Raw genomic sequence first — 11498 nt, 5'->3', positions numbered from 1 at the left:
CATTGGGCACTGGGGACTGGAGGGCTTGGCATGGGATCTTGGGGATCAGTTCACAGCAGAAGGACAGGGCTCCTGTGAGGACCCGGCCTCAGCATGTGTCTTCCCACTGGGTTAAGGACCATTCAGACCACAGGATATTGTCACAATCGACCTTTTTATTGGCGCTGTAGATGCTCCCAGCCCTCTTCACCCTATCAGGTCTGCCAGGCTTAGTCCTGGTACCTGCGGGCCTGCATTCTCCTGTAGTAACACTCGGCCTCGGCCTCCACTTCCCGTTCCCCCAGCCCACCCACCTGGCGCCTTAGGGTGGATTCACGGCTGCCTGCGCCCATGGCCCCATCGCCTGCACCTGGTGGGGGCAGACCCTCCCCAGTGGCCAGGTTGACAGTGGCCACAGCTCCAAAGCGGGGCTCCTCCTGGTCCACGTCGCTGACTGGGGACCCCGGGCCCATGCCAGGCTGTTTGCAGCTGCTTCGGAAGCCGCGGGGCGCCAGTTCCCCCAGCTCATAGGAGCCATCACCCTCCACCACCTTGGCCTTCCACTCCCAGGGCGTGCCTCCCGCAGACAGGTGCACGACAGGGTGGTGGGGTGCGTGAGCATCGATGGTGACGATGCTGGCAGAGTCACGGTCTGATGGGGAGCGGTACTGTGAAGAGTCGGAGCTGGCGCTAGATGATGAGGCTGTCTCAGCCTTGGGGCCCCCCGCCGCCTTGGACATGGCGATGACCTGCAGTAGCCTGGGTGGGTTGGCCACCCGTGGCTGTGACGGAGCCACTGGGGCCCCGCCCTTCTCAGCCATGGACAGCCACTTGGCCCGCACTGATGAGCTGCTCTTGGGGGACAGGCCAGCTGCAGGCTGCACTCCTTCCTCTGGGATGTGCACAAGGGGCTGGGGCCCGGGCCTTGGAGGCAGGATGACTCGGGGCCCCAGCCCTGGCCGAGCCTGGACAGTGGGGTAGAGTGAAGGTGGTACGGGTCCTTCCTCCTCCTCCTCCTCTTCCTCTTCTTCCTCCTCCTCTTCCTCCTCCTCCTCCTCCTCTGCCATGGGCTCTGCCGGGGCCCGCAGGTGCACAGGGCTACCCTCATCGGGCAGTCCCAGGCCGCGGCCTTCCAGTGATTTCTGCTTCCACTCACTGATGAGCTGCTTGGAACGGGAGGCATCGAGGGGCACGTGGATGGTCATGTGACGCCGCGCGGGGTCATCCAGCGAGGGCGTGTTGACACGGGGCAGTGTGTTGCTGAAGGTGACCATACCCTCCTTGCCCATGGGGCTGCGTGGGGCCAGCAGGTCCACATCCACGCTGGCTCGCTTCAGGCTGCCGAGAGATGTCTTGTCCCGCGCCACGGGCCGCGGCACACCCTCTAGCCTCCCCGGAGGGCCCAGCTCGTCCGTGCTGACAGCCTTGTTCTGCTGATACATGGACTCGTGGCCCCGCTGCGTCAGCGCTCGCAGGGCGTCCTTGGCAGGAGCCGGCGTGGGCACCTTCTCTGCAGCTGGTGCCCGGAAGTTGCCCACCGCATGGCAGGCCTGGGGATGATAAGGACTGGTGAGGCCTGCTGTCCACCAGTGGTGGCGCCTGCAGGCCACAGGGAGGCGCCGGCGTCCTATGGCTGATGGGAACGTGCAGGATCAGTGGGAGGAGCCTTCTTCCCGCAGACCCCAGGCCACTACCGGAAACCCTCGCCACTCAGCCTCCCTGCTCAAATCCCACTGGTGACCGGCCAGCCTCCTGCCGCAGACCTCCTCCTCGCGAGCCCTCACCAGGTAGGCAGCGATCCCAGCGCCAATAAGAAAGCCGGCATAGACGTCCACAGGATGGCTTCGGTACTGGGTGATCTGCGTGAGGCCGCAGACCCCGGCGGCAATGGCAAAAGCGAACACGAGGATGGGCTTCAGCAGCTTCGTGGTGTCCGAGATGACCGAATTGAAGTACATCTGGGCCAACAGGGAGGCAGGGTCAGGTCGTAGCTAGCGCCCACAGATGGGCACAGGGAACAGCGCTGGGGGCCGCCACTCACCGAGACGTAGACGGCAGCAAAGGCAGACAGGGTGGCGTGCTGAGACGGGAAGGTCTTCCTGCAAGAGGCACCGAGTCAGCCCCGCTGGCCTGGGGGCAGGCAGCCTGCTTCCCCAAGGTCACCAGAGCAGGCAGAGCGACCGGCCCCCTGCAGGGCTCGGCGTCCGGCTCACCGTGCCGACAGGATGGCGTGAGCGTCGTGGCCAGAACAGATGTCCTGTGTGATGTAAGGGTTGGCCTCACAGGAAGTGCCCAGCAGAGTGTAATTGGGTTTGCAGACGGTTAGGAAGAAGGGCGTGTGGTAGCCGGTGGCCAGCTGGATGACGTCCGTCACCAGAGCCGTGGCACACAGGCCAAACACGTGCACACCTGAGGGCGAGAGGACCAGGCCAGGGGGAGGGGGCAGCGGGGAGGGGTGCTCCCCCGGAAGCCTGTCCACTCCGTCACGCCCCCCCCCCCCCACGAATGGACATTAAGGCAGGATCAGGGAGCCCCACAGTCACTCACCTACAAAGCGCACTGTGCGCCTGAGGAAGGAGCTGAAGTTGCAGCCGCCCGCGTTGATGCTGCCCTCTGCGCCCCCTGGGCTGCGGCCCCACAGCCGGGACTGTAGGCAGTAGACCATGCCTTCGCCGACCATGATCTGTGCCCCCCCCCAGGAACAGGCAGGTCAGGCGGGGGCACAGGGAGGGACCCAAGCACCTGGGGCCCTGGCCCAGGCTACTCACGGAGGCCGCAGGTGCGGCGAAGGCCAGACTCAGCAGCATGAGCAGGGGGATCAGCTCCTCGTTCGTCTCCACGTAGGGCATGGACAGCGAGCGGTCGTAACACTGGAAGCCCACCTTGGCCGGCTTGAACAGGTCGGTCAGCTCCAGGAAGTACAAGGACACAATGGAGGAGGCCACGATCGGCAGCTTTGGGGAGAGGGGGATGGTGGTCTGGGACACTGACCATCCACCATAGCATGGCACACAGATTCACACACCCACTTCTGCAGCCCAGCCACACAGCAAGAGGGAAGAGCCATTTCACACCCAGGAAATGGTTCAGCCACACGAGGCCTTCCTCAACATTCAGATCCATCTGTCCACCCACCCATCTGTCCATCCACCCATCTGTCCATCCATCCATCCACCCATCTGTCCATCCACTCACCCATCCATCCCCCCATCACCCACTCATGTCTCCCATCTATCCACCTATCCATGCATCCATCACACACACACACACACACACACACACACACACACACACACACACACACACATACACACACACACACACACACACACACATCTCCACTTCTCTCTCTAGGCTCCCCCGGTTTCTGCTCAAAGCCCTCTCCTTTCTGGTTCTCCTTAACCAGGCTTACTTAACCAGTCCTTCTTTTTTTGTTTTTTGGTTTTTTTTTTGTTTTTTTTTTCTCGAGACAGGGTTTCCCTGTGTAGTTTTGGAGCCTGTCCTGGAACTCACTCTGTAGCCCAGGCTGGCCTCGAACTCACAGAGATCCGCCTGCCTCTGCCTCCCGAGTGCCGGGATTGAAGGCCACCGCCGCCCGGCTTTCATCAGTCCTTGCCAGCCTTCCCCAGAGCTGCTCCGCTAGTGGCAGTTCCTGTCCCATCCTCCATCACCCGCTCACTATGCAGCCTCCAATGGCACCCAGTGTGTGGCTGCTGCTGAGGCCCCTTCTTCACGCCTGAGTCCTCTGTACTAACCAGGCGGATGTCTTCACCACCTGGAGTACGACACCAGGGTCATACTCCCTTCCAAAGAACAGGGAGCCTTGGGGGCTCAGGCACAGGAAAAACTGTCATTGAAGGTACCCGGAAACGTGGACGGAGGGAGCGGGGTTAACAAAAGGAACATCCAATTTATTTATTCATTTATATAGCATCTAATGTCCCAGGCTGACCTCAAACTCACCATGTAGCTGAGGATGGCCCTGAACTCCTGATCCCCGCCTTCACCTCCGGAGTGCTGGGTGACAGGGGTGGGCAGTTACTCTCAAGGACATATATTGATCTACTGTACAAGAGGTCTGAGGCACATGAATGAAATGAGTGACAACATCTGCCTGGGGCAGTTGTGTACCTCAGTTTCCCCAGCTGTAAACAAGGAAGGAATGGGGCTGGGCGGTGGTGGCACACGCCTTAAACCCCAGCACTCGGGAGGCAGAGGCAAGCGGATCTCTGTGAGTTCGAGGCCAGCCTGGGCTACAGAGTGAGATCCAGGACAGGGACAGCCAGGGCTTCACAGAGAAACCTTTCAAAAGAAACAAGCAAACAAACAACAACAAATGTGTGTGTGTGTGTGTGTGTGTGTGTGTGTGTGTGTGTGTGTGTGTGTGTGTATGTGTGTGTGTGAAAGCCAAGGGCTGGAGAGATGGGGCAATGGTTAAGAGGGCTGCCTCCTTTTCCAGAGGCTCGGGGTTCAATTCCCAGCACCCACAGGGCAGCTCACAACGTTCTGAAACTCTAGTTCCAGGGAGGGCCTTCTGTGTCCTCTTCCGGCCTCCACAGGCTTCTGCATGCACGCAACGCTCATGGCAAACAGCCATAAACAGAAAGAAAAATTACATCGACGGGACAGGGCGGTGGAGGTGCACAGAGGAAATGTCCGTCAGGGCTACATACTGAAACCCTGCTTCAGTAAATAAATAAATACTGGACTTGGTCTTCTTGGTGGCAAAGTGCTAGGGAGGTTGGCACATAGGAAGTCCCAGCACTGAGGAGTGGGAAGCAGGAGGATCAGGGGTTCAAGGCCAGCTTCAGCTGCATAGAGAAGCCAGGGCCAGCCTGGGCTACCGAGACCATGAAGTCTCAGTGTAAAGATGTGTTGTATTTGTTGAGCTGCATTTCTTTAACTAGGTAAAGATGTGTTGCTGTTTCACCTTGCCTGCCTAAGACACCCGACTGGGCTACTACAAAGCTGAACGGCCAATAGCTGGGCAGTCGGGGCACAGGCAGGGCTGGCCGGCATCGAGCATAAACAGGAGGAGAGAACAAGTGAGGAGGAGAGAGGAACACACCCCAGGCCGGCCAGCCAGGCAGCCGCCAGACAGACAGACAGACACACGAAGCAGGAAAAGTAGGACATACCGACGGAAAGAAAGGCAAAGAGCCCGAGGCAAAACATGATGAAGAGGAACAGGTTAAATTAAGTTATAAGAGCTGGTGGGACAAGCCTAAACCAAGGCCGAGCATTCCTAACCAATACAAAGTCATCACTGGGGAGCCTGCCACGTCTCGGTGTCTAACGGTGCTGGCCACACACAGGACTTCAGGACTGCGCTGCCTCTCAGCGTTCAGCGAGTTACATGAAGAGTGTGCCCCATCGTTTTAAAACAGCTCAGACGGGCGATACCCCAACTGAGCTGGGTGGCGGGCTGTGGCCAGCCTGTGTCAGCGGAGGGAATAGATCCCCTCTCCCTTCCTCTCTTTCCTTCTGAGACCCAGGACTCGCTCTGTAGCCCAGGCTGGCCTGGAACTCAGAGATCCCCCTGCCTCTGCCCTCTGCCTCCGAGTGCTGGGGTTAAAAGGCGAGCGCCACCACGGCCAGCCAGCCTTCAATTGCTCCTCTTTATTTGTGGGTGAGGAAATACAGTCCTAGCTCCGCACTGTGCCGGTCCCGGGGACAGAACTCAGGTTGCAGCCTCACCACAGCTGCCCTGGCAGGCCCTCAGTGCCCTTCCTTCTCCACACGGGATTTTCCATTTATAGGGGTTGGTTGGAGCCGCGGGCCCAACAGAAGGCACACGCGTCTGTACTGGAAATAAAGCAGCAGCCGAGCGAAGACAGCCTCAGGCCCACGCCTTGGTAAGATCTGCTGCTCACACGGGGTGCCGGTGCCAGTGTGGGCAAACACAGCAGGGCCTGTGAAACGCCGCACTTCCCTCCGCCTGGACTGGTGGCACACACCTGCCGCCCCGGCACTTGGAAGGCCGCGGCAGGAGAATGGCTCTGAGTTCTGAATCAACCTGGGCTATTTAAAGAAAACCGGTCCCAAAAGAAACAAAAGGAAACCACCCTTTTCCCAACGCCTGTTGTCCTAGGGTTCCTCAACCTGTCCCCGCCACCGGGGTGAACAATGCAGCTCTGTGTGAAAATGAGGGTTCGGAAACGAGGTAGAGTCCTGCTGTGGGCGGTGGAGTACTACGCTGTAGGGAAAAGGGCCAGGGCACCTTGTGGGCATTGCTCAGTCAAGTCAGTCCTCCCTGCATAAAGAAGGACTTGGATAGGCCCTCAAGATGGCTCAGCATGTACAGGTGCTTGCTGCTAAGTATAAGCACTTGAGTGATCCAAATCCCTGGACCCACATGGTGGAAGTGAATGACCGAATGCTGTCCTCCGACCTCCACACTCTAGCCACGGCACACGCGCGCGTGCACACTAAATAAATATTTTAAAACCTAAAAAAAAAGACCTTATGTTGAAGAGGAAAACCTTCAAATAATAAATTAAGAGGAAATCCGAGCCGGGCAGCGGTGAAGTCTTTAATCCCAGCACTCGGGAGGCAGAGGCAGGAGGATCTCTGTGAGTTCGAGGCCAGCCTGGGCTACAGAGTGAGATCCAGGACAGACACCGAAGCTACACAGGGAAACCCTGTCTTGAACCACCCCCCCCCCCAAAAAAAGAGGAAATCAAGTTCAAGTTCCCAGCACCACAGAGCAAGGCGCGCACAGTTGGGTGTGCCTGTCGCTCGGGTATGGCCGGGCGAAGACACGGATAACCCAGCCAGCGAGGGCCTGTCAAAAGCAAAGGCGATGGAGGAAGACACATGCCGGCCGTGGTGCTGCCGGGTGAGCTCCTACGCCCCGACAGGCTGGCACCACACCACCTAGCACCGTATGGCGGTCGGTGCTTGTCACCCCAGCATCGGGGAGGCAGAGACAGAAGACGGAAGTCCAACCTGGAATACAGGTCCAGCCTGGGCTACAAAGTGAACGTCTGAACTGGGGCTGAGGCCCGGGCTCACGGGTGGAGCCCTACCCAGAAGCCCCCAGTGAGGGGCTGGGGGCGTGGTCAGTAGTGGAGCCCCGCCCAGAAACCCCCAGTGAGGGGCTGGGGGCGTGGTCAGGGTGGAGCCCCGCCTAGAATCCTCCAGTGAGGGGTTGGGGGCGTGGTCAGGGTGGAGCCCCGTCCAGAAACCCCCAGTGAGGGGCTGGGGGCGTGGTCAGGGTGGAGCCCCGCCCAGAAACCCCCAGTGAGGGGCTGGGGGCGTGGTCAGGGTGGAGCCCCGCCTAGAATCCCCAGTGAGGGGCTGGGGGCGTGGTCAGGGTGGAGCCCCGCCCAGAATCCCCCAGTGAGGACTGGGGGCGTGGTCAGGGTGGAGCCCCGCCTAGAATCCCCCAGTGAGGGGATGGGGGCGTGGTCAGGGTGGAGCCCAGGTCTGATAAGGTCCAGGCCCTGGATTCTATTGCTAACACTAAAGACATTCATGAAAATAATTTTAGATAACTGAGACAGAAATGGCTGTAAGCATTTCCGGAAGGATTCAGGGGTTCTGGTGTTGGTCCGCTGGAGGGGCAGAGCCTGGGGCCGGGCTAATCTATTGTCACACTTCAATGCCAGCTCGGGACTTACGCATGCCAGCTGCTCTGCGGCCCACGCTGGCTCGCCTGCCGGGGTGGGCTCCAGTGGGACCTGGGCCTGTGGGGCTCGGCCCGGCTCACAGCCCCCGTACCCACCGGAGTCCGTCTTTCCGAGGGAAACGCCGCCCTCCACACTTAGTATGCACCAAGTGAATGCATTTATTGTCTTCTATTTTTAGACCCCCTCAGTTCTCCACCACAGCTGGCTAGCCTTGGGGAGCTGCGGCCCGGGGGTGGGGGAACACAGCCGTGCCATTAGCCAAAGAGGGCTCAGATGCACCCACGGTGCTGTAGGGCCCAGCGCCCAGCACCCACCCTCACTAGCTGGGACTTGCTCACCACCAATGCCCCAATTTCCAGCCCCTCCGGTCTAGCTTCTCACCCATGTCCTTAAAAGAAAACCCACCGTCCGAGCATTCCCCCGGTCTGTTCCCACGGTCTAAAGAACCCTTCTGAGTCTCTGGAACTCCTACTCGACCTGCAGAGCCCTGGTCCTTGGACCCAGCCTTATCCCCATCCCAGCTCCAGGTGCCCTGGTTCCGCGGTGCAGGCTCCCGTCCCCGCAGCGTGGAGGGGATTGTCTCGGAAGCGCCACGCCATGAAGACCTATCTGCCTGGCCCCCCACTCACCTCCACGAAATAAAAGCAAGGCAAGAGCGTCATGCTGTCCTTCGGCGTTTTATTCTTCTCCTTCATAGCAATCATGATGACGCGGGCGCCGTAGGCCGAGGCTGCAGGGGGACAAAGGCGCGCTGGAGACCAGGAGGTGCGCAGATAGGGTCCGCAGGTGGGGAGACAGGGGCTGGGCAGGGTGGTTCTGGAAACTGAGGCTGGAGCGGAGCAGGGGTGCTTGGGGAAGGGGGATGCGGGAGCCCCCGCGCGCGCACGCGGCTCGCTCACCTGGCGACTGCAGGGAGGGCGGAGTCCGCTGCAGAGCGCGGACACAAAGCCGGGGCCCCGCGTGGGAGGGACGCGAGGCCCGGGCGCGGGGCGCGGGCTCTTTGTCTGCTCTCCGGGCACACCGCTCGGGCCCCGCCCCGGCCCCGCCCCCGGCTCGGGCGCCTCCGCCTCCGGTTCTGCGGGTCCCAGGGTCTCCGGCCCCGCCGGGGACGGCGATCCGGGTTCCTACCTTGCCCCTTGCGCGCGCCCTCTGTGCGCCTTGAGCGCGCACGATCAGTCTCGGGGACCTAGGGATGTGCGGCGGAGTGTGGGGAAGGCGGGGCCCCGCGGCCCCCAGTCGTCTCCCCGCTTCTCAGGGCCGCCGAGTCCTTGGCCCCCACGTCTTCTGTGCCCGCGGCTCGCTGGAGTCGGTTTCCATGGTGAGGTCCCTGGGCGCCTGAGCAAAAAGAGACAAAGACACCGGGGTGGAGGGGCTGCCCTCCCCTCCTCCTCTGCCCTCGTCCCCGCCCCTCCTCTCCGCCGTCCAACCTCCAGGCCCGCCTCACCCTCCAGACCCCTCACAGCTAGTCCCTTGAGGATAAATGATGGCAATGTGCACTTACGCAGCGCTTGCTGTTTGCAAACGTTTCCCGCTCTGCCCAGACAGCCCTGCAAGGTAGCCACTGGTTGACCCCACCCCATCCCAGATGGGCAAACTGAGGCCCAGAGAAGCCAGGAAATCATTCTATCGGTATAATGAGTAAGCTATCTACTGAGTGCTTACTGTATACCAGGCCTTTCACAGACACTTGTGACCCCCTGGCTACACAGTAAGACCTTGTCTTCAAAGAAGAATTGAAGAGAAGAGGTGGGGGGAGGCGGCTGGGGAGATGCCTCAGTCTGTGAAGTGGTTGTGTTACAAGCACGAGGACCCGAGTTTGAATCCCCAGCGCCCACATAAAAAGCCAGCCAGAGTGTCATAGCTAACCCCAGCGCAGCGTGGATGATCCCCGATTCTCACTTCATCAGCAAGCCAAAGAGACTGTCTCCAAACACGAGGTAAAACTGGGGATGGCTGTGTACATCTGTAACTTCAGCCACTTGTAGGGCAGAGGCAGAGGGATTCCATGAGTTCCCGGCCAGCCAGCGCTACATCTTAAGACTCTGTTTCAAAAAACAAAACTGAAGTGGACAGCTCAAAGGACACGTGAGCTTACGGGCACCCATGCACAAAATAAGAAAAGGAAAATAAGCCCAAGGCTCATCTGAATGGGGCACGGAGGGCTGCATCCATTGAGCACCTACTGTATGCACCCTGCTCTGCTCCCACACAGCCCTCCCCACCCCGCCTGCTCCTGCACTCCCCTGCCAAACTGACTCCTGTTTTCTCAGACTCAACCTCGACCCACGTTCTCAGAGTTTCCCTGTGGAAACAGCAAGCTCTCCAGGCCTGGTGGCCACACACAGCAAATGCTCCTGCCCCACAGAGATGCCCTGTACGAAGCCCGGCATGCCAGCGTGGTGGTGTGCCACTCTTGGGCAGATGAGGCAGGAGAATTGCTGTGAGCTTCAGTATATCCTGGGCTACAGAGCTAGACCCTATCTTAAAAAAAAAAAAAATTGGTGTAGTGGTCCAAGCCTGTCGTTCCCACACGCAGGAAGACGAAGGAGGATTACTGTGAGTTCCAGGCTAGCCTGGGCTACATAGTCTCAGGTCAGCCTGGACTGCCAAGTCAGACTTTGTCTCAAAAACAAACAAATGAAGTAACTCACACCTTTAATCCCGGCTCTCCGGAGGCAGAGGCAGGCAGAGCTCTGAGTTCAAGGGCAGCCTGGGCTACAGAGTGAGTTCCAGGTCAGTTCTTTTTTCAAAAAAGGCAAATAAATAAAGACAGAGAAGATGGTAAAAGTGGTCCACGCAGGGTCAAGGGCATCACCGTCCACCAATGTCCAGGGAGAGGGGTGGACGAATCCCCTGGGAGCAGCCCTTGGCCACAGTTCCTTGGTCACAGGGCACAGGTAAGTCCCATTCAGTTGTGACGCTGTCCCAGCTTTAGGGACCGAGTGGGGAGAAGCCCAAAGAGGGGCACAGAGACCTAGACAAGCCCTGGGCCTCAGTTTCCCTGGCAGTAGGGGAGGAGCTGGGGTGACCTTTGCGGAATTCTAGTGTTGAAAGCAGGCCCCTAACTGACGTCTGGGGAGAAGGAGGAAGCTGTGGTAACCACTGTGGCCTGCAGGGCATGAGCTGGGGAGGGGTACGTTGGGTCTTCCAGAGTGGGATCTCCACGTGGAGATGGGGAAGGCAGTGCCTGGTGGACCTATGGCCTAGCTGAGGAGAAGGTCAGAATGTCAATCAGGGACTGGGGAGCCATGGGTGGCTTAAGAGCAGGGGCAGGTGGCTGGGTGTGACACCTTAGACCTCTGCTGTAATTCCTACATCCAGGAGGCTGGAACCGGAGGACCCAAGTCCATAAGTCCTAACCCCAGCCCTCAGGAGACAGAGGCAAGCATCTCTCTGTGAGTTCAGGGCCAGCCTGGTCTACATGAGACCCTGTCTCAAAATGGTCAGGAATGGAATAGACAGATCTCAGAGGTCCACTCAGCCCTCACCAGGACATGACACTTTGTGGCTCCTGAGCCTGGCATGAGACAGAACCAGATGGAGGGTCACCAGGCATGCTCCCTGAAGAGCAGAAGATGCTGGTGGCGGCATCGGGTCCTGAGCCCAAGCGGGTCGAGACCCCGAGGAGCTGCAGAGGCTGCCATTGCTCTGAACCAACGCTGGGCCCGGGGTCATCCCAGCCTCGGTGTTGTGTAAGAGGTCTGGGAACAGAGAGGCAAGTCCCGGAAGCCCGCGGACCTCTGCCAGCGAGGCTGCGTTTCACAATGAAGCCACACAACCTTTCCATTTTTATTTTTCCAGTCTGCCAGGTCTGTGGTTTCTTTCTCTCCGTGTGGTTTATTCTTTTAACTTAATTTAATTAATTCACTTCTTTATTTGTGGGCCGTC

General features: G+C 59.4%; 1 protein-coding gene across 1 annotated transcript; it reads right to left on the bottom strand.

Moving 5' to 3' along the window:
- Positions 1 to 135: 135 nt before the first annotated feature.
- On the bottom strand, positions 136 to 8708 carry Plppr3 (phospholipid phosphatase related 3). Its single transcript, XM_052747267.1, has 8 exons — positions 8510 to 8708; positions 8240 to 8340; positions 2748 to 2933; positions 2527 to 2662; positions 2193 to 2388; positions 2021 to 2078; positions 1764 to 1937; positions 136 to 1529 (listed from the first exon to the last, which is right to left on the bottom strand). Exons 2-8 carry the CDS (start codon positions 8312 to 8314, stop codon positions 210 to 212), a joined length of 2145 nt encoding a protein of 714 aa, XP_052603227.1. The 5' UTR covers positions 8315 to 8340; positions 8510 to 8708; the 3' UTR covers positions 136 to 209.
- Between the last annotated feature and the right edge of the window lie 2790 nt (positions 8709 to 11498).

This window comes from Peromyscus californicus, unplaced genomic scaffold (genome assembly GCF_007827085.1).
Source record: "Peromyscus californicus insignis strain IS unplaced genomic scaffold, ASM782708v3 Scaffold_1__1_contigs__length_55948999, whole genome shotgun sequence".
In the NCBI taxonomy this organism is placed as follows: domain Eukaryota; kingdom Metazoa; phylum Chordata; class Mammalia; order Rodentia; family Cricetidae; genus Peromyscus; species Peromyscus californicus.
The sequence above is the reverse complement of the archived record's forward strand: the minus strand, read 5'-3'. Positions and strand labels throughout refer to the sequence as shown.